General features: G+C 43.1%; 1 protein-coding gene across 1 annotated transcript in view; it reads left to right on the forward strand.

Annotated features, from left to right (window-relative positions):
* Positions 1-22,691, forward strand: part of DHX40 (DEAH-box helicase 40) — a 112,790-nt gene that overhangs the window by 86,802 nt on the left and 3,297 nt on the right. Inside the window, exon 18 of the mRNA XM_040424661.1 lies at positions 20,693-20,762. Within this exon, the coding sequence (XP_040280595.1) occupies positions 20,693-20,762 (70 nt within the window). The remainder of the gene's footprint in view (positions 1-20,692; positions 20,763-22,691) is intronic.

Raw genomic sequence — 22,691 nt, forward strand, 5'->3', positions numbered from 1 at the left:
TTGCAGTCAAGCCCGCATCCCGGAGTGAGTCCACGACTGCCTGCACATGGGACAAATGAGGCTGCTAGTCGCTACTATGGATAATGATATCCACCAAGTAGGCGGATGCGGACTTCCGATGAGATTTTAAGACTATGTCCATTAGCCTCTGGACATAGTGATAAAGTCCCTCTGGTGTGACAAAGGCGGTCTTTTCCTTTGCGGACTCTGTCAGAGGTACCTGCCAGTAACCCTTGGTTAAATCCAGCGTCGTGAAGTACTGGGCCTGGCCCAGTCTTTCAATCAGCTCGTCAACCCGAGGCATTGGATAAAGGTCAAACTTCAACACTTCATTCAATTTCCGTAAATCGTTACAAAATTGTAAAGATCCGTCCGGCTTTGGAATCAACACAATGGGACTAGCCCACTCACTCTTGGATTCCTCGATAACTCCTAGCCTAAGCATCTTCTGTACCTCTTTTGTAATGGCTTGTCTCTGGGCCTCTGGCACACGGTACGGTTTCACTCGTACCATTACCCGCGGCTCGGTGACAATGTCATGCTGGACCACCGATGTACGACTGGGCTTTTCTGAAAAGACATCGGTATTCTGCTGCACTAACTTCCTGACCTTCTGTTTTTGTTGTTTAGACAGGGTTTCTGTTATTTTTACTCCGACCTCTGTCGGGACTGATGTTGGAGGGTCTACACTAGTCACAACCAACGCCTCAGTGGCCCACAGGGATTCTCGGTCCTTCCACGCCTTTAGCAAGTTTACGTGATATACCTGTTCTGATTTTCTCCGCCCAGGCTGATACATTTTATAATTAACTTCGACCACTTTTTCCCGAAATTCATAGGGCCCTTGCCACTTGGCCAGAAACTTACTCTCAGCAGTGGGTACAAGCACAAGAACTCTATCTCCTTGGGAAAAGGTCCTGACTGTGGCCTTTCTGTTATACCCACGGCTCTGAGCTGCCTGAGCCTCTACTAGATGTTATCTCACAATGGGCATTGCTGATGCAATTCTGTCCTGCATATCTGCAGTGTGCTCTTCCCATGTCTCTTTGGCAATGTCCAACAGGCCTCTGGGATGTCTGACATATAACAGTTCGAACGGGGAAAACCCTGTTGAGAACTGGGGTACCTCTCGGATAGTGAACATCAAATATGGCAACAACATATCCCAGTCCTTCCCATCTTGGGATACTACCCTTTTTAACATACTCCTTGGGGTTTTATCAAACCTTTCCACCAGCCCATATGTTTGGGGGTGGTACACTGATGTGCATAACTGCTTGATTTGAAGCAGGTTGCACAACTCCTTTGTCACTTTGGACATAAAAGGAGTACCTTGATCCATAAGGATCTCTTTGGGCAACCCAATACGGCAAAACATTGCAAATAGATCCCTGGCAATAAATTTGAATGAGGTATGGCGGAGAGGAATGGCCTCCGGATACCGAGTCGCATAGTTCAACACCACTAATATGTGCTGTTGGCCCCGGGCTGACTTTACCACATGCCCCACAAGATCCATAGCGATCCGCTCAAAAAGTACCTCTATAATGGGAAGAGGTACCAGTGGACTATGGAAATTCACTGTGGGAGCAGTAATCTGACACTCTGGACACGACTCACGAAACCTCCTAACCTCGTCATAGACACTAGGCCAAAAGAGCCGCTGGATTATACACTCTAGTGTCTTTTTGACCCCTAGATGACCTCCCATTACATGTGTGTGAGCTAAGTCTAATACTGCCTGGCGGTAGGGCTGTGGTACTACTAGCTGTTCCACTACCTCCTGTTGGACCTTGTCGACGTGGTACAGTATGTCCTGGGAGACTGCCATATGAGGAAACACTGCTTCTGCGCCCGGTTGTTGGGCTACCCCATTGACTACAGTCACTCTCTCTCTGGCCCGTACCAGAGTAGGGTTCTGGAGTTGGGCGGTCCCGAACTTGTCCTGGGACACCTCCAGCTCTGGGATAGATGTGGTCTCTGCGGCCTCACCAGCCAATACCTCTCGGCCGGTACCCTGGAATTGGGGTCTTCGGGTTCAGGACCTGGAGAATCTTTCTTCACAAGAAATTGCGCTCCACCCTTCCATAAGGACCAGAATATGGGTAAGTCTCTTCCCAAAATAGCTCCGTATGGAGGATTCTTTAACACTCCCACCACGTGCTGTACCTCCCCGCCCGGCATGGCTATGACAACCATCGCTGTTGGATACTCTTGGATATCCCCATGGATAACGGAGACTTTTTGTTCAGAGGGATTTTTCTGACAAACCAGTGACCCGTGCACTAGGGTCACTAGACTTCTGGTGTCTTAACAGTGCGTTAATCCGGTACCCGTTAATGGACACCTGGCACATGGGATGTTCACCAGCACTCAGCAGGGTGTGCGGTACAGACAGGCCTGCCGTATAATGAGGACCGCCGAGCAAACCAGCAGTCCATGGGTTCAGTGGTCAAGGGACAGTTAGCAGCCCTATGTCCAGGCCCCTGGCGCCGCCAGCATCGGATAAATGTGTCCTCACGAGCCCACGGGGGTGCGCTTAAGGGGCCTATGGGTTCCATTATCCCCTGCTTGGGATCAGGACTTTTTCCCAGTCTCTATAAGTGGGGTCGGGTGTCACCCATTTTTGAGAAGTGTCCTGCACCAAATCCTGGGTGTCCACGTACTGCTCGACCAGGCTGACCAACTGGTCGAGGTTGCCCGGGCCCCCCTGACCCACCCAACTCTGAATGGCCACTGGCAGAGTACGCACAAACCGATCCACCACCTCCCACTCTATCATCTGGGCTGGGCCCAAAGTCTCAGGCTGGAGCCACTTCTTCACGAGGTACAACAAATCATAAGCCTGCGACCTAGCGGGCAGAGATTCTACAAATGCCCACTGGTACACTCGCTCGGCCCGACATATGTATTGACCCCCATGCGGGCCAGGACCTCACCTTTTAAGCTTCCCATAGTTCTGGGCATCCTCTCGGCTGAGGTCAAAGTAGGCCTTCTGTGCGTCCCCCACCAGAAACGGAGCCACCACTTCAGCCCACTGGTCGGACGGCAGATTCAAAAACCGTGAGGAAGACCTCCACGTCGTCTTCCGGAGTCATTTTCCTCAAAGCTGACCGGACTTTATCCCAGGCCGCTGGCTAGAGCTAGGTCGCCGCTGGTAGTGTCTCCCTCAGGGCCGCAATCTGCTATAGCAACAGGCTGTTGGTCTCTTGCTGTATATAGCTAAACCCTCACACTGATATTAAAATGAGACTTTCGACAATATATTCTTATATCAAGAACATACCGGAGCCCGCGCACCCCATCAAGGTTTCTCAAAGTGGCACGGGACTTAACGCTAACCTATCTATGCCATATGAGCAATTACGGATAGGGGCATAGAGTCCGACACACAGCCAACAACTCCCAGTTGCCTCCAGTGTGAAATCACACATACAATGGGAGGAGGCTGTGAGTCCCACCTATTACCGGCTCATGTGACGCAGGCTGCCCAGGTGCACCTGAATATTACCATTAAATCAAAATCAAGGCACATTCAAACCTGGAGTTGCCACACCTCCAGACATGCATGTACAGACAAACTAAGGCTACTTTCACACTTGCGGCAGAGTGATCCGGCAAGCAGTATGCCAACTGATGGCATTTGTAAGACTGATCAGGATCCTGATCAGTCTTAAAAATGCATTGAAATGCCGGATCCGTCTTTCCGGTGTCATCAGGCAAAAAGGATCCGTCATTTTTTTTTTTCACTTTTTTTTTGGTCTGCGCGTATTTTGAATGCCGGATCCGGCACTAATACATTCCTATGGGAAAAAATGCCGGATTCGGCATTCAGGCAAGTCTTTCGTTTTTTTGGCCGGAGATAAAAGCGTAGCATGCTGCGGTTTTATCTTTTGCCTGATCAGTTAAAAAAGACTGAACTGAAGACATCCTGATGCATCATGAACGGATTACTCTCTATTCAGAATGCATGGGGATATACCTGATCAGTTCTTTTCCGGCATTGAGCCCTTTTGACGGAACTCAGTGCCGGAAAAAAAAAACACAAGTGTGAAAGTACCCTAACAAACATCCGGTTTGACATCGTCGCAGTTTGTCTGTCATTTGCTGTTTGTTCAGATTCTTGTGCTCGCGTTCACTATTTTATTGGTCTTATTACAGATAGAATGTTTCTTTATTTTACTGTCTCTATTTTGAGAAATGTATTTTCCAGTTTACTGTCAATCCTTTGTGCTTCTGCCTTGCATGACATATATTGCTGAAGGGGCTAAAGCTCCTGGGTAATGTTTCACATTGATCAGGTCACATTCCAGATGATACACTACTTTAGCTATCCTCCGAGGAAAAAGCAATCCATATTCCTTATTTAAAGGAAACCTGTCACCATGATTTTGCGCATAGAGCTGGGGACATGGGCTGCTAGATGGCCACTAGCTCATCTGCAGTACCCAGGTCCCATAGCTCTCTGCGCTTTTATTGTGTTAAAAAACCGTTTTGAGTGATATGCAAATTACCTGATATGAGTCCTGTAGCCGGAGATGAGTCAAGCGGAAAGGAGCCCAGCACCGCCCCGCGTCCTCCGAATCTCCTCCTTGCCGGCTGACGTCACAGAGCAGGAGCGCCGAAATGTCGCGATGCACGAGCTAGCGCATGCGCAGTGTCGGCATCATGTTCATTCCCTGTGCTGGCATCAGCACAGGGAACGAACTACGCATGCGCTAGCTCGCGCATCGCGAGATTTCGGCGCTCCAGCTCTGTGACGTCAGCCGGCAAGGAGGAGATTCGGAGGACGCGGGGCGGTGCTGGGCTCCTTTCCGCTTGACTCATCTCCGGCTACAGGACTCATATCAGGTAATTTGCATATCACTCAAAACGGTTTTTTAACACAATAAAAGCGCAGAGAGCTATGGGACCTGGGTACTGCAGATGAGCTAGTGGCCATCTAGCAGCCCATGTCCCCAGCTCTATGCGCAAAATCATGGTGACAGGTTTCCTTTAAACCACTTTCAGGGATGGGTAGATATGGTGAGAGTGATGTGCTAGGATGTTTTGCTGCTGTTATTCTGTTGTAGAATAGTTTATTTTTGGTCATAATATAGTTTTATAAGCGCATAATTACAAGGCAAACTACAGTCATAAAATCTACACTAGATTGGTTATGTGAAAAAACGTCTCATTATTGTATATTCAACACACTGAATGGTCTCTAATCATTAAGGGTAGACTATAAAATGCACCTAACTTGCGTCCTTAAGCAAAGCCAAGTTGCCTTTTGTCAGCCATTGTTGCTCAAATGCACATTTTTAAGGGTTTTAGGCAGTAGTTCTCTCTGCATTCTCCACTGCTTTGCTTTCTAGGAAATGCTGCAGGCAGTTGCCAAACCCCGTTTCCCTCTGTCAGTACTGTGCTGCTATTAGCTTTTGCTGCAGGGCTCTGTTGTCATCACTGCACTGATGACCTCTCCTGCTTTTGCTATCATTTTATAGCACTGGAGAACTTGATGTTTTCCCTTTCATCCTCCATGACGGCATACCATGAGATGACCCGCCTCCAACCAGGTAGGGACAGGAAGTATAAAATAGACCCTCCTCCAGCATATCCTCAGTGTCTTAGTGTCCCTCCAGGTGGGAGACTGGTTACCACTCATGGCATTTGCTATGGGTCCACTTCTGTGTAGGCAGGCAGAGGTGGGGATAATTTTAGGATGCCTTTAATGCACATGAGGGGGCAAGCAGCACCAGCCTCCTATACTGGAGTTGTTTTGGTGCTGGAGGTCTAAGTATGGAGACCCTGTTCCTTACCTCCTTGCTAGCGCGTCAGCCTGGAAGGGCCATGTGCTGACCAGACACTTATTTAGTTCCTCCGGTCTTGAAGAATGTTCCTCATCACAGCCGATTCTCCGGTGCATAGTGATGACGTCACAGGAAGTCTGACGCGTCCCACATGCGTTCCACAGGGACTTCCGGGTTGCGTGACGGCTGCAAGGAGGTGGAGCTTAATTTGGCGCGGCAGATCAAGACGGAAGTCTCCGCTGATCTGAGGTCTGCAGGTAAGGAGAGATTTAAGAGGGCATGCAGGGCTGGCAATATGTCTGATATTGCGGCAGGACAGATGGAGCCTTCTGGCAGTGCAGCTGCAGTAAGTCACATCCAGTGGGGGAAGACTATGTAAATTTGTATTGCCATTACTAATGTCTTCCTCACTTATTGTGTTTTTTCTCTCTTTCCTGTGTGCCTGTAGAGTGATAAAGATGGGGTTAAAAAAACAAAATGCTCTCTTAATACTAAAAAGTGTGTGAGTTGTTTGACAAAACTGTCAGATAGAGGTTCAAGGAAACTCTGCACTGCTAACATGGCTAAAAACTTAGTCCCATCCATTAGAGATGAACTAAGGGATGTGATTAGAGAGGAGATGCGGTCAGTTTTGTCTGAACAGTCCACATCTAACCCTGACCCGACTATGCATAAAACTAAGTCACGGGGTAAAAATTACGAATCCCTTTCTTCGGACCCAGATCAGGATTCAGATTCAGATAGTGATGGTTCTGTTGATTCCTCAGGCTCAGACACAGAATTAAGAAACTTTCTATTTTCTTCAGAAGATACCAATGAATTGATAAAAGCAATTAGGACGACTATGGATCTTTCTGACGAAAAGATTCATAGGTCTGTTCAGGATAAAATGTATGGGGGTCTCGAGCACAGAAAAAAACAGTTTTTTCCAGTACCTAAAAATATGTTAGAGATGATTAAAAGAGAATGGAAATCTCCAGATAGGAAGTTATTTATTTCCAGAACTATGAGGCGTAGACTTCCCTTTAATGATGAGGATGAGACACTGTTAACCGCTTGCCCCAAAGTTGATGTTTCCCTTTCAAAGTTAGTTAAGGGATTAAATTCTCTTCCCTTTGAAGATATGGGATCATTAAAAGATCCTATGGACAAGAAAGTAGATTCCACTCTAAAAAAGGCCTGGGAATCTGCTGCAGCCATATTTAAGCCCAATTTAGCTGCAACTTCAGTATCTCGATCCTTGAAAAAATTGTTACAGCAGTTAGAAGTCCTTATTAACCCCTTCATGACTGCAATCCGTATATATACGTGATAGCTGCACATGCCCCGTGCAGCTATCACGTGTATAGACGTCATTGCAGTTCTTTAATCCAAGCGCTGCAAAGTGCTTGGATTAAAGCTTCAGCCCGTGTCCTGCTGCTGTCACGGACAGCATACAGTCTAGTAATGCCGGCAAGGGACCAATCAGAGTGGCCCCTTGCCGGCAATTGATCCGATTGGTTAGTCTGTGCAGACTAACCAATCGGATCGCGGCAGTGTTAAAATGCCGGTTTCAGGCTCTGATCTGCGCTCTGCAGATCAGAGCCTGAAATCAGGTAATGTGTCCTGAAGCCCCCGATCTGTGCCCCCTTCTTGAAGCCTCCGATCTGTGCCCCCTTCTTGAAGCCCCCGATCTGTGCCCCCTTCTTGTGTGCCTCCAACCCCCCACCACCACCATCGTGAGCCCTGCCTCTGCCATCGGTCCCCGCCCCCCCATCCATGTATCCTGCCCCCGATGCGGTCCGCCCCCTCCTGCCCTGATCTGTAATTTGTGAATGCTGCCCCCCCTCCCCCCTTTCCAGCGCTGCCCCCGATCGGTCCCCCTTCTGTGTGTGATGGCGGCGGCTCCATTCCTGAGCCGCCGCCATCAGCAGCGTGTGTCAGCTCTATGCTGTAACCCCATAGATGCCGCAGTAGTGGCATCCATGGGGTTAATAGAGGGAGGGGGCTCCCTCTCTCAACCATCAGGGCTGCTGCGATCGCAGCGCCCGATGGTTGCCATGGCAACCGAACGCTTTGCAAAGGCGTCCGGTTGCCATTGCATAGGCGTCCGATGCTGCCACCTACAGGGCATCTGATTGTATTATACTTTGCAATGCAAGAGCATTGCAAAGTATAGTACAACCATCAGCCCCACTGGATCTTCAAGATCCAAGAGGGAACTGATAAAAAAAAATGTGAAAATAATAAAAGTAAAAATAAATAAATAAAAATTTAAAAAATAAATTACCTTTCCCTATAAAAAAACAACAAACACACATATTAGGTGTCACCGCGTCCGTAACGACCATCTATATAAATATATCACATCATCAACCCCGTCCAATAAACACCATAAAAAATAAAAACGGTGTAAAAAAATAAGCTATTTTTGTCACCTTACATCACAAAAAGTGCAACACCAAGCGATAAAAAGGCGGATATACCCCAAAATAGTACCAATCAAACCGTTACCTCATCCCGCAAAAAATGAGCCCATATTTAAGACAATCGGCCAAAAAATAAAAAAGCTATGGCTCTCAGACTATGGAGACACTAAAACATCTTTTGGTTTCAGAAATGCTATTATTGTGTAAAACTTAAATAAATAAGAAAAAGTATACATATTGGGTATCGCCACGTCCGTAACGATCTGCTCTATAAAACTGTCACATGACCTAACCCCTCAGATGAACGCTGTAAAAAAATATATATATTTTTGGGCCACCTTGCCCCATAAAGTGTAATAATGAATGATCAAAAAATCATATGTACCCAAAAATGGTACCAATAAAAACCTCAACTCTTTCTGCAAAAAACAAGCCCCTGCACAAGACAATCGGTAGAAAAAAAACAAACATATGGCGTTCAGAAAACCAATCCAGCAAAATCTGCCTTCCAAAAACCATACGGTGTTCCTTTCCTTCTGCGCCCTGCCGTGCGCCCTTACATCAGTTTACGACCACATGTGGGGTGTTTCTGTAAACCGCAGAATCAGAGTAATAAATATTGAGTTTTGTTTGGCTGTTAACCCTTAATGTGTTAAAGAAAAAAATGTAATAAAATAGAAAATCTGCAAAAAAAGTGAAATTTTGAAATTTCATCTCCATTTTCCTTTAATTCTTGTTGAACACCTAAAGGGTTAATAACGTTTGTAAAATCAGTTTTAAGTAACTTGAGGGGTGTAGTTTCTACAATGGGGTCATTTATGGGGGGTTTCCACTATGTAAGCCCCACAAAGTGACTTCAGACCTGAACTGGTCCTTTAAAAAGTGTGTTTTGGAAATTTTCTTAAATTTTAAGAATTGCTTCTAAACCTCTAAGCCTTGTAACGTCCTAAAAAAATAAAATAACATTTCCAAAATGATGCCAACATAAAGTAGACATATAGGGGAATGTTATGTAATAAATATTTTATGAGGTATCACTTTCTGTTTTAGAAGCAGAGAAATTGAAATTTAGAAAATTGGCAATTTTTACAATTTTTTGGTAAATTTGGGATTTTTCATAAATAAAGGTGAAATATATTGACTCAAATTTATGACTGTCATGAAGTACAATGTGTCACGAGAAAACAATCTCAGAATGGCTTGAAAAAGCAAAAGTGTTCCAAAGCTATTACCATATAAAGTGACTCATGTCAGATTTGTATATTTTGACCTGGACACTGGGGCATCAATGACCATTGGTCATGAAAGGGTTAAGGAGGGTAGACCTTATGATACCTTAGAGGATATTTTCCTCTTTTATTAAAGCGGTAGAATTTTTATCTAATGCGACAGCGGAGTCAGTTAGAATGGCCGCCAGAACCTCTAGTCTATCGGTAGTAGAAAGGAGGGCCCTATGGTTAAAATCATGGACAGGGGGATGTTGCATCAAAAATTAAATTGTGTAATTTACCCTTTCATGGCAACTTAATGTTCGGACAGGATTAAAATCCTTTCCAAAAGAAACGAATAAAAGAAAATTTCCGTTTTATAAAGCTAAGAAAAGGGGTGCATTTCATTCCAAAAGAACAGACAGAGGACGACAGTGGTCAAAAGGAAAAAATCTAAATATGGGAAGGAACAGAAGTTTCATGTTCACCCCCAAAAATTCGGAAACTTCAAAACAATGACGCCAAGATTCAAGTGGGGGGAAGGCTACATTTTTTCCTAAAAGACTGGGAAAATATCAACCAAAATGCATGGGTGCTAAACATTATAGCAGAAGGTCTCGATATTACCTTCCGTCTTCCTCCCCCGGTAAATTTTTTCAGGATAACACCCATTCAAAAGACATCTCTCCTTCAGGAGTCTCTCGATTAAGGTGTCCGGAACCTTCTATCTCAAAGAGCCATTATTCCAGTACCCTATTCTCAACTAGAAAAAGGATACTACTCAACAGTGTTTTTGGTGGAGAAGCCCAATGGGAAGTTCCGTTTGATCCTAAATCTAAAAAAATTTAACAAATTCATAAAATACGAAAAGTTCAAAATGGAATCCCTAAGGTCAACCATAAACTTATTAAAAAAAGGATATTTCCTAGCATCAATAGATTTAAGAGATGCATATTACCATGTACCAATATGCAAAGAAGCTCAGAGATATCTGCAGTTTGCGGTATTTCTGGGGAAAAAGTTATATAATTTCCAATTCCAGGTTCTTCCCTTCGGGATCACCTCGGCTCCGAGAGTGTTCACGAAGGTGATGATAGAGGTCATGGCACATTTGAGAAGACGAAATATCTTAATAATACACTACTTAGACAACCTACTTGTGGTAGGGAACTCAGAGGAAAATCTAGAAACAAATATATCAAAAACATGTCAGATTCTGTCCCAATTAGGGTGGATCATAAACTGGGAAAAGTCAAAACTCGCCCCTTCACAGAGATTAATCTTTTTAGGTGTTTGCTTGGATTCCATACTGCAAAAAACGTTTCTTCCGGCCGAAAAAGTATCAGAAATTATAAAAAAAAGTATCAAGATTCACAGAAATTGCAAGTTGTTCAGTCAGGGGAAGCATGAAACTGTTGGGCTCTCTGACATCGTGCATTCTTGCAGTAAAATGGGCCCAATTCCACACTCGTACCCTGCAACAATGGTTACTAGGATGTTGGAACAGAAAGCAAGAGGCCTTAGATCAGATAATCCTGATTTCTCCTTGGGTAAAAAACTCACTTCAGTGGTGATTAAATACGGACCACCTAAAAGAAGGAGTAGATTGGTCCCCCGATCAGATTCAAACGATCACCACCGATGCAAGTCTGTGGGGATGGGGAGCTTATTGCTCTCTTCATGCCTGCCAAGGACGATGGTCCATGGATCAGATGAGTCAGTCATCAAATCAGAGAGAACTCTGGGCTGTTTGGGAGGCATTAAAAGCTCTGTCTCAAGATATAATAGGGAAAGATGTACAAATAAGGTCCGACAATACAATGGTAGTAGCCTACCTAAATCATCAGGGAGGAACAAGGAGCGAAAGTCTGGGTCAATTGGCGGAAAAAAAAAAAATCTTGGGCAGAAAGTCAGGTAAATTCCTTATCAGCAGTAGATCTCAAAGGATCTTTAAACGTAAAAGCGGACTTCTTAAGTCGAGTACCTCTAAAATCAACAGAATGGAGCCTGGAGAAGGGGGTCTTTACACAAATAAACACAATGTGGGGGACTCCGCAAGTAGACCTTTTCGCCACTGCACAAAATACAAAACTCGAAAGATTCTTTTCTCTAAATCCCTTCGACAGAAACATAGGGGTAGATGCGCTGGCACAAAAATGGGAATTCTGCCTAGCGTATGCGTTTCCTCCTCTAGCGTTAATTCCCAGAGTATTGAGAAAGATCCGACAATAAAGGGCTCATGTGATACTGATAGCTCTACTATGGCCAAAAAAAATCATGGTTCCCTCTGTTAAAACTTTTGTCATTAGAGAGTCCATGGATCCTTCCCAGGACAAAAAAACTACTAGTCCAAGGTCCAATCTGTCACCCTGATTAGAGAAGCTACACCTGGCTGCTTGGAATCTGAAAGGTTAACTTTAAAAGCCAAAGGACTTTCAGATGATATAATCAATACCGTGGCAGCTAGCAGAAAGTTAGTAACCTCAAAGATTTATTCCAGAGTCTGGTCAAAATTTTGTGACTGGTGTTCTCAATCTAAAAATTCATGCCAGATTTTTTCTATTCAGATGGTATTAGGATTCTTACAATCTGGTTTTGACAAAGGGTTACGTCCTAATACTTTAAGGGTGCATGTACCAGCATTGAGTTTAGTTTTTGATATGAAAATCGCTGACCACCCTTGGATCATCAGGTTTTTAAAAGGGGCAGATAGATTGAAACCTTTTTTTAGACCCTCTGTTCCTCCTTGGGACCTTAATCTGGTCCTTTCAGGGTTAACTGTAGCCCCCTTTGAACCGTTGTCAGATGTGTCCTTAAAATATATTACACTAAAGGTCTAATTTTTAGTGGCTATCACATCAGCTCGCAGAATATGTGAGATTCAGGCACTTAAAGGTATTCTGTCATCAAGATTTTCAATATGGAGCTGTTCATATCATCCTCTCAGTCTCCATTATCTAATAAAAAATATACTAGTTTTACCCCCACCTGTCCTTTCATTTTGGATAAAAATCGGTTTTATTAATATGATAATTACCTTACTAACATGCGCAAGGGGCTGTCCCTCTGGCTGTTTGTGCCCAGCCACGGCCCTTATCTCGTAGCCCAGTGCCGCCCCACTGCTAATTATGCACTCCTCTCATCGCCGATGGTGCGCCGTAATCTCGCGCATGCGCCCTAAACCCACTGGTCAGCGCCCGTGGGCGAAGTGCGCAGACAGCTGGTGCATGCGCGCTTCGTTCGCTGAGGCTGCTGCCAGGGCACCGCGCAGGCGCTGACCAGTGGATTTAGGGCGCATGCGCGAGATTACGGCTGGTAAGGTAATTAGCATATTAATAAAACTGATTTTAATCCAAAATTAAAGGACAGGTGGGGGTAAAACTAGTATATTTTTAATTAGATAATGGAGACTGAGAGGATGATATGAACAGCTCCATATCGAAAATCTTGATGACAGAATCTCTTTAAGATAGTGGAACCTTTTCTCATGATTATTTCCAGATAGAATGTTTAGGTTGGATGCTTCCTTCCTGCCTAAGGTGGTTACCAATTTTGACAGACAGGAGGAGATTGTTGTCCTTTCCTTTTGTCCCAATCCAAAATCTGAAGGTGAAGAAAAATTTCACAAACTTGATGTATGCAGAGCCATCTTAGTTTATTTAGAGGCCACCAAAAATTTCAGGAAATCAGACTATTTGTTTGTCCAGTTCCAGGGGAAATTTAGAGGTCATAGAGCCACAAAAGACTCCTTAGCCAGATGGATTAAGTCGGCAATATTAGAATCTTACAACTCTATGGGCGTCTCTCCGCCCCAAAATTTCAAAGCCGATTCCACAAGATCGATTTCCACTTCTTGGGCAGAAAAAGCTAATGTTTCAATAGAACAAATTTGTAGGGCAGCAACATGGTCCAGCCCTCATACCTTTATAAAGCATTATAGGGTAGATACTCAGTCAAAACAGGAGCTTTCCTTCGGTAGGAGAGTTTTAAAGGCTGTTGTCCCTCCCTAGGATAGTATTTGATCTGATATACCTCATGGTATGTCGTCATGGAGGATGAAAGGGAAAAACCATATTACTTACCGGTAATTTCCTTTTCATGAATACTCCATGACGGCAGGGATTCCCCCCCCCCAAAAAAAAAAAGACTTTTATATAAGGAGGTGTTAGGTATGTGTGTGTGCAATAAAAATAAATAAATATATATATATATATATATAATATAATATATGTATATATATGACTTGGAAGAATAGATTCTCTAGGCTGTCGGTCCAGAAGACACTTAGGATATGCTGGAGGAGGGTCTATTTTATACTTCCTGTCCCTACCTGGTCGGAGGCGGGTCATCTCATGGTATGCCGTCATGGAGGATTCATGAAAAGGAAATTACCGGTAAGCAATATGGTTATTCTTGCAGCTGATTCTACATTACATTGTATACCCAAATGCTGGAGGAATCAGTTATAAGAGAGTATAAAGTCCTCCAGAGACATAAAAAGCAGCCAGCCATGGAGAAGGGCAGTGGTGAGGTCACTGCAGTTACAGACAGTAAATGCACAGCAATGACTCAGGAGTGCAGGTTTTGGCAACTGTTGCCGCTGTCTTTGAATGGTGGAGCATCAGAGAGTGCAGGTACAGTAGAACTACTGCCTGAATACCCCTAGAAAACAAACCTGTGCAAGACAATAACCCTTAACTCCTTAAGGACACAGCCTTATTTCACCTTAAGGACCAGGCCATTTTTTGCAAATCTGACCAGTGTCACTTTAAGTGGTGATAACTTTAAAACGCTTTGACTTATCCAGGCCATTCTGAGATTGTTTTTTCGTCACATATTGTACTTCATGACACTGGTAAAATGAAGTAGAAAAAATTCATTTTTATTTATAAAAAAAACAATTTTGTTTTAAAAAAAATTAAAAATTGCAAATTTCCAAGTTTCAATTTCTCTACTTCTATAATACATAGTAATACCTCCAAAAATAGTTATTACTTTACATTCCTCATATGTCTACTTCATGTTTGGATCATTTTGGGAATGATATTTTATTTTTTGGGGATGTTACAGGGCTTAGAAGTTTAGAAGAAAATCTTCAAAAAAACAATTTTTAGGGACCAGTTCAGGTCTGAAGTCACTTTGCGAGGCTTACATAATAGAAACCACCCAAAAATGACCCCATTCTAGAAACTACACCCCTCAAGGTATTCAAAACTGATTTTACAAACTTTGTTAACCCTTTAGGTGTTCCACAAGAATTAATGGAAAATAGAGATACAATTTCAAAATTTCACTTTTTTGGCAAATTTTACATTTTAATAATTTTTTTTCAGTTACAAAGCAAGGGTTAACAGCGAAACCAAACTCAATATTTATAGCTCTGATTCTGTAGTTTACAGAAACACCCCATATGTGGTCGTAAACCGCTGTACGGGCACACGGCAGGGCGCAGAAGGAAAGGAATGCCATACGGTTTTTGGAAGGCAGGTTTTGCTGGACAGTTTTTTTTTACAACATGTCCCATTTGAAGCCCCCCTGATGCACCCCTAGAGTAGAAACTCCATAAAAGTGACCCATCTAAGAAACTACACCCCTCAAGGTATTCAAAACTGATTTTACAAACGTTGATAACCCTTTAGGTGTTCCACAAGAATTAATGGAAAATAGAGATACACTTTCAAAATTTCACTTTTTTGGCAAAGTTTCCATTTTAATAATTTTTTTTTCAGTTACAAAGCAAGGGTTAACAGCCAAACCAAACTCAAAAACGGGATCCGTAGGTCCGTGATCTGTGTCAGTTTTTTCTTCCGTGGGTCTTCCTTGATTTTTGGAGGATCCACGGACATGAAGAAAAAAACGTTTTGGTGTCCACCTGGCCGTGCGGACCCAAACGGATCCGTCCTGACTTACAATGCAAGTCAATGGGGACAGATCCGTTTGACGTTGACACACTGTGTCACCAATGAAAATAATACAATAGAGGGAGGGGGGGCCGCACACTGGCCACCAATGAAAATAATACAATAGAGGGAGGGAGGGGGGTCTGCTGCCTGGCAGTCCCTGATCTCTTACAGGGGACTATGATACGCACAATTTACCCCCCTCAGGTGCGGCACCTGAGGGGTTAATTGTGCGGATCACAGCCCCCTGTAAGAGATCGGGTGCTGCCAGGCAGCAGGGGGGCAGTCATATACACAGTTCGTAGTATATTGTAACTAGAAGCGTCCCCATCACTATGGGAACGCCTCTGTGTTAGAATATACTGTCGGATATGAGTTTTCACGAAGTGAAAACTCAGCTCTGAAAAAGCTTTTATGCAGACGGATCTTCGGACCCATTGACTTGAACAAGGACAAGTCGTATTTTTTTGACGGACAGGAAACACGGATGCGGCTGCAAAACGGTGCATTTTCAGATTTTTCCACGGACCCATTGAAAGTCAATGGGTCCGCGAAAAAAAAAACGGCACAACGGCCACAGATGCACACAACGGTCGTGTGCATGAGGCCTTAATGAGTGTTTATGATGTGAGAGAGCAGAGATAAGAAGTCTGTCTGTTCCTCAGATGACTGAAAGGACAAAAATCCACAGGCAGCAAGTAGAGCATGTAAGCTCTGTACACAAAAAAAGGATTCCATATTGTTAATAAAGACCAATTGAAAAAATTATTTTTAGCTCAAAATAAGTACAGTCGTGGCCAAAAGTTTTGAGAATTAGATAAATATTGGAAATTGGAAAAGTTACTGCTTAAGTTTTTATAATAGAAATTTGCATATACTACAGAATGTTATGAAGAGTGATCAGATGAATTGCATAGTCCTTCTTTGCCATGAAAATTAACTTAATCCCAAAAAAAACTTTCCACTGCATTTCATTGCTGTCATTAAAGGACCTGCTGAGATCATTTCAGTAATCGTCTTGTTAACTCAGGTGAGAATGTTGACGAGCACAAGGCTGGAGATCATTATGTCAGGCTGATTGGGTTAAAATGGCAGACTTGACATGTTAAAAGGAGGGTGATGCTTGAAATCATTGTTCTTCCATTGTTAACCATGGTGACCTGCAATGAAACGCGTGCAGCCATCATTGCGTTGCATAAAAATGGTTTCACAGGCAAGGATATTGTGGCTACTAAGATTGCACCTCAATCAACAATTTATAGGATCATCAAGAACTTCAAGGAAAGAGGTTCAATTCTTGTTAAGAAGGCTTCAGGGCGTCCAAGAAAGTCCAGCAAGCGCCAGGGTCGTCTCCTAAAGAGGATTCAGCTGCGGGATCGGAGTGCCACCAGTGCAGAGCTTGCTCAGGAATGGCAGCAGGCAGGTGTGAGCGCATCTGCACGCACAGTGAGGCGAAGACTTTTGGAAAATGGCCTGGTGTCAAGAAGGGCAGCAAAGAAGCCACTTCTCTCCAAAAAAAACATCAGGGACAGATTGATCTTCTGCAGAAAGTATGGTGAATGGACTGCTGATTGTTTGGGGAATCTGGAAAAAGGCTTGTCCGGAGAAGAAAAGGTGAGCGCTACCATCAGTCCTGTGTCATGCCAACAGTAAAGCATCCTGAGACCATTCATGTGTGGGGTTGCTTCTCATCCAAGGGAGTGGGCTCACTCACAATTTTGCCCAAAAACACAGCCATGAATAAAGAATGGTACCAAAACACCCTCCAACAGCAACTTCTTCCAACAATCCAACAACAGTTTGGTGAAGAACAATGCATTTTCCAGCACGATGGAGCACCGTGCAGTAAGGCAAAAGTGATAACTAAGTGGCTCGAGGACCAAAACGTTGATATTTTGGGTCCATGGCCTGGAAACTCCCCAGATCTTAATCCCATTGAGAACTTGTGGTCAATCCTCAAGAGGCGGGTGGACAAACAAAAACCCACTAATTCTGACAAACTCCAAGAAGTGATTATGAAAGAATGGGTTGCTATCAGTCAGGAATTGGCCCAGAAGTTGATTGAGAGCATGCCAGTCGAATTGCAGAGGTCCTGAAAAAGAAGGGCCAACACTGCAAATACTGACTCTTTGCATAAATGTCATGTAATTGTCGATAAAAGCCTTTGAAACGTATGAAGTGCGTGTAATTATATTTCACTACATCACAGAAACAACTGAAACAAAAATCTAAAAGCAGTTTAGCAGCAAACTTTGTGAAAACTAATATTTGTGTTATTCTCAAAACTTGGCCACGACTGTACAGTGCAGTAATAAAAAAATTTGCCTTCAATCTTAGTAACTGGCTGACCACCATTAGCAGCAATAATTGGAGCTAGAAGCTTCCTATAATTAGCTGTCAGTCTTTCATGTTATTTTTGAAAACTTTTTACCCACTTTTCTTTTTAGAACTGCTTCAATTCAGATACATTTGGTACAGTAGGTTTCTCTTTTAAATGGGATGTGTGGGACTTCTAGGATATCAATATTTGATCTATGGGGGTCCAACTTCCAGCACCCCACTGACCATCTGTTGGATGGGACTGCAGCATTTGGGTGAGCGAAGGGGCTTCTTCCTTGGCCTGCGATGTCACATCCATTGGTGACATGGGCTTTGTGCAGCTTAGTCCCATTCGACTGAATGGGGTTGAGCTGTATGTGTGGCACTGTGTTTGGTACACCATGAGGAGGCTGTAGTGCTTATCCGTAATGGTTTCCATTTTGCTGCACTCATAAAGGGGTTGTCTCTCCTCAGCAAATGGAATTTTTTATGTAGAGAAAGCACTTACTAATGTATCGTGATTGTCCACATTGCTTCCTTTGCTAGTTTGATTCATTTTTCATTATACACTGCTCGTTTCCATGGTTATGACCACCCTGCAATCCAGCAGCAGTGGTCTGGCTTGCAAACTGTAGGAAAAAGTGTCGGCCTTTGCGCAATCCCATAATTTCGGCCACCAGAGATGGATTGCAAGCACGGCCACCGTTGATGGATTGCAGGGTGGTCATAACCCCTGGATACGAACAGTGTATAATGTGATGGAAAAATGAATCGAGCCAGCAAAGAAAGCAATATGGGCAATCACAATACAGGGAGTGCAGAATTATTAGGTAAGTTGTATTTTGAGGATTAATTTTATTATTGAACAATAACCATGTTCTCAATGAACCCAAAAAACTCATTAATATCAAAGCTGAATATTTTTGGAAGTAGTTTTTAGTTTGTTTTTAGTTTTAGCTATTTTAGGGGGATATCTGTGTGTGCAGGTGACTATTACTGTGCATAATTATTAGGCAACTTAACAAAAAACAAATATATACCCATTTCAATTATTTATTTTTACCAGTGAAACCAATATAACATCTCAACATTCACAAATATACATTTCTGACATTCAAAAACAAAACAAAAACAAATCAGTGACCAATATAGCCACCTTTCTTTGCAAGGACACTCAAAAGCCTGCCATCCATGGATTCTGTCAGTGTTTTGAATGTCTTCACCATCTACATTGGCGTGCAGCAGCAACCACAGCCTCCCAGACACTGTTCAGAGAGGTGTACTGTTTTCCCTCCATGTAAATCGCACATTTGATGATGGACCCACAGGTTCTCAATGGGGTTCAGATCAGGTGAACAAGGAGGCCATGTCATTAGATTTTCTCTTTTATACCCTTTCTTGCCAGCCACGCTGTGGAGTACTTGGACGCGTGTGATGGAGCATTGTCCTTCAAGAAAAACATGATTTTCTTGAAGGATGCAGACTTCTTCCTGTACCACTGCTTGAAGAAGGTGTCTTCCAGAAACTGGCAGTAGGGACTGGGAGTTGAGCCTGACTCCATCCTCACCCAAAAGGCCCCACAAGCTCATCTTGATGATACCAGCCCAAACAGTACTCCACTCCACCTTGCTGGCGTCTGAGTCGGACTGGAGCTCTCTGCCCTTACCAATCCAGCACGGGCCCATCCATCTGGCCCATCAAGACTCACTCTCATTTCATCAGTCATAAAACCTTAGAAAAATCAGTCTTGAGATATTTCTTGGCCCAGTCTTGACGTTTCAGCTTGTGTGTCTTGTTCAGTGGTGGTCGTCTTTTCAGCCTTTTCTTACCCTTGGCCATGTCTCTGAGTATTGCACACCTTGTGCTTTTGGGCACTCCAGAGATGTTGCAGCTCTGAAATATGGCCAAACTGGTGGCAAGTGGCATCTTGGCAGCTGCACGCTTGACTTTTCTCAGTTCATGGGCAGTTATTTTGCGCCTTGGTTTTTCCACACGCTTCTTGCGACCCTGTTGACTATTTTGAATGAAACGCTTGATTGTTCGATGATCACGCTTCAGAAGCTTTGCAATTTAAGAGTGCTGCATCCCTCTGCAAGATATCTCACTATTTTTTGACTTTTCTGAGCCTGTCAAGTCCTTCTTTTGACCCATTTTGCCAAAGGAAAGGAAGTTGCCTAATAATTATGCACACCTAATATAGGGTGTTGATGTCATTAGACCACACCCTTCTCATTACAGAGATGCACATCACCTAATATGCTTAATTGGTAGTAGGCTTTCGAGCCTATACAGCTTGGAGTAAGACAACATGCATAAAGAGGGATGATGTGGTCAAAATACTCATTTGCCTAATAATTCTGCACGCAGTGTACATTATAAGTGCCTTGTATTAAAGGAGTTGTCCAAGTTATATTTATTGATGACCTATCCTCAGGATAGGTCATCAATATCAGGATCGTCGGGGTCCGACACCCGCAACCGCCGCCGATCAATGGTACGGATCGGTCCTATACAGCGATCCATACTATTTGAAATGAATGGGGCGGTATTACACCTGCTCACCGCTGCAGATGCAACGACTAGAAGGTAAACAGTGAAAGAGGCAGCGCTGGCACGGCGCGCGCCTTCTCTTCAAACAGCTTATCGGCGGGGGTACCGGGTGTCGGACCCCTGCCGATCTGATATTGATGACCTATCCAGAGGATCGGTCATCATAAATATAACTTGGACAACCGCTTTAACTTTATCTACATGATAAATGCCATCGCTGAAATGACACATACCCTCAAGAATCCTATTTTGCTGGATCTTGTACACTGGCCTTGGTGATGCTATAGAAAGGCTTTCAGGTTGCCTTCATTTCATATTACATTTTGTTTAAGGGTCAGAAAACAGTTCAGTAACAAAGTTTGGAATAGTGGGGACATCGTAGAAGTGGGTAACATTAGTTTTTTTTGGTCACTGCCTGATAGCCAAACACTTTTGTATGCATTTGGAAATAATTCCACTTCATTTGAGTAAAATGCTTCATTTACATTGTGCACATTTCTATACTGTACTTCTAGGTCAGTAGGAAGGACATTCTGCACAATGGATGGAAATGGCAGCATGGTGCATATCCATCCTTCCTCAGCTGTGAGTATTTGAATATAAGCGTAGTCTCATTGGTTACTTCTATAATCAGTCAGCGTTTGTTGGATTCATTAGATGCATTGTTGTTTTCTGTAAATTCATCATAAGTAATGCATGTGACACACCATTCATAGAAATTAGTTATTTGGGTTTTTATGTAAACGTTTCATAAAAAGATTACCAGCACTGTTATAATATCAGTATACTGCTGTGACATCCATATGTAATTTCTAGTCCTATTGTCCTAATATGAAGGAGTCGGAATGAACCAAACCTGCTTAAAAGGAATGTGTCATCCAAAAATGAGCTTTTGCTTACCGGGTAAATTTGGTTTTTATGTTAAACATATATATATTTTTTTTAATAGATAATATTTTTAATTGTCCATGTCCACTCATATATATATATATATATATATATATATATAATATATATATATATATATAGAGAGAGAAGAAAAAGTCCAGTGGGAGCACCAGCCAGCATGTGGGTGCAAGGTCCAACGTAGGGTAACGGCAATCCCCAATGGTATAGAGAACAAAGAAGTAGGACTGCACTCCAAGATAGTGATAAAATCAGCAAGTGGTTTATTCACCCATAATATGGCAAGTCTTGCGACGTTTCGGCTCACAAGAGCCTTCCTCGAGGAAGGCTCTTGTGAGCCGAAACGTCGCAAGACATGCCATATTATGGGTGAATAAACCACTTGCTGATTTTATCACTATCTTGGAGTGCAGTCCTACTTCTTTGTTCTCTATATATATATATATATATATATATATATATATAAAAAGAAAATCCAGCAGTTTTCGTACTGGCCGCTAAACCTAATAATAAGCACCACTTTTTAGTCTGTACAGATCACTTTACTGCAGTCATCTGCTTATGATTACAGGTAGAATTAAAATGACCAATATTAGATAGATAGACAACACAGGAACCACCATTCTCAATAGGTGATATCACAGCTTATCTACTCCCACCTGACCTCTGTACAGGTCACAAAGCATGTCTAGAAAACTCTCCCATAGAAATCAATGAGTTCCCTCAGTCCATTGTGTCCCTTGGTCCATGGTGGCTGCTGTTAAAACATATCTCTTAATGCTGTTAACAGGCATTAGGCAAGATAGCAGCCCCATAATAATTTTCAGGAAATACAATAAAAAGGAATATGAGTCACTATCTAGTTTTGAGTAGCAGAAGAAAATATAGGTGACATATTCCCTTTAAATAGGGGTTGCAAATAGGTTCCTAGACAGGGACACAAAAAATGTTGCACCTGAAAGATGTAGTACACACATACAGTCAGGTCCATAAATATTGGGACATCGACACAATTCTAACATTTTTGGCTCTATACACCACCACAATGGATTTGAAATGAAACTACAAGATGTGCTTTAACTGCAGACTGTCAGCTTAAATTTGAGGGTATTTACATCCAAATCAGTTGTGAACGGTGTAGGAATTACAACAGTTTGCATATGTGCCTCCCACTTGTTATGGGACCAAAGTAATGGGACAAAATAATCATAAATCAAACTTTCACTTTTTAATACTTGGTTGCAAATCCTTTGCAGTCAATTACAGCCTGAAGTCTGGAACGCATAGACATCACCAAATGCTGGGTTTCATCCCTGGTGATGCTCTGCCAGGCCTCCTACTGCAACTGTCTTCAGTTCCTGCTTGTTCTTGGGGCATTTTCCCTTCAGTTTTGTCTTCAGCAAGTGAAATGCATGCTCAATCGATTCAGGTCAGGTGATTGACTTGGCCATTGCATAAAATTCCACTTCTTTCCCTTAAAAAACTCTTTGGTTGCTTTTGCAGTATGTTTTGGGTCATTGTCCATCTGCACTGTAAAGCGCCGTCCAATAAGTTCTGAACCATTTGGCTGAATATGAACAGATAATATTGCCAGAAACACTTCAGAAT

Source organism: Bufo bufo, chromosome 3 (assembly GCF_905171765.1).
Source record: "Bufo bufo chromosome 3, aBufBuf1.1, whole genome shotgun sequence".
NCBI lineage: Eukaryota > Metazoa > Chordata > Amphibia > Anura > Bufonidae > Bufo > Bufo bufo.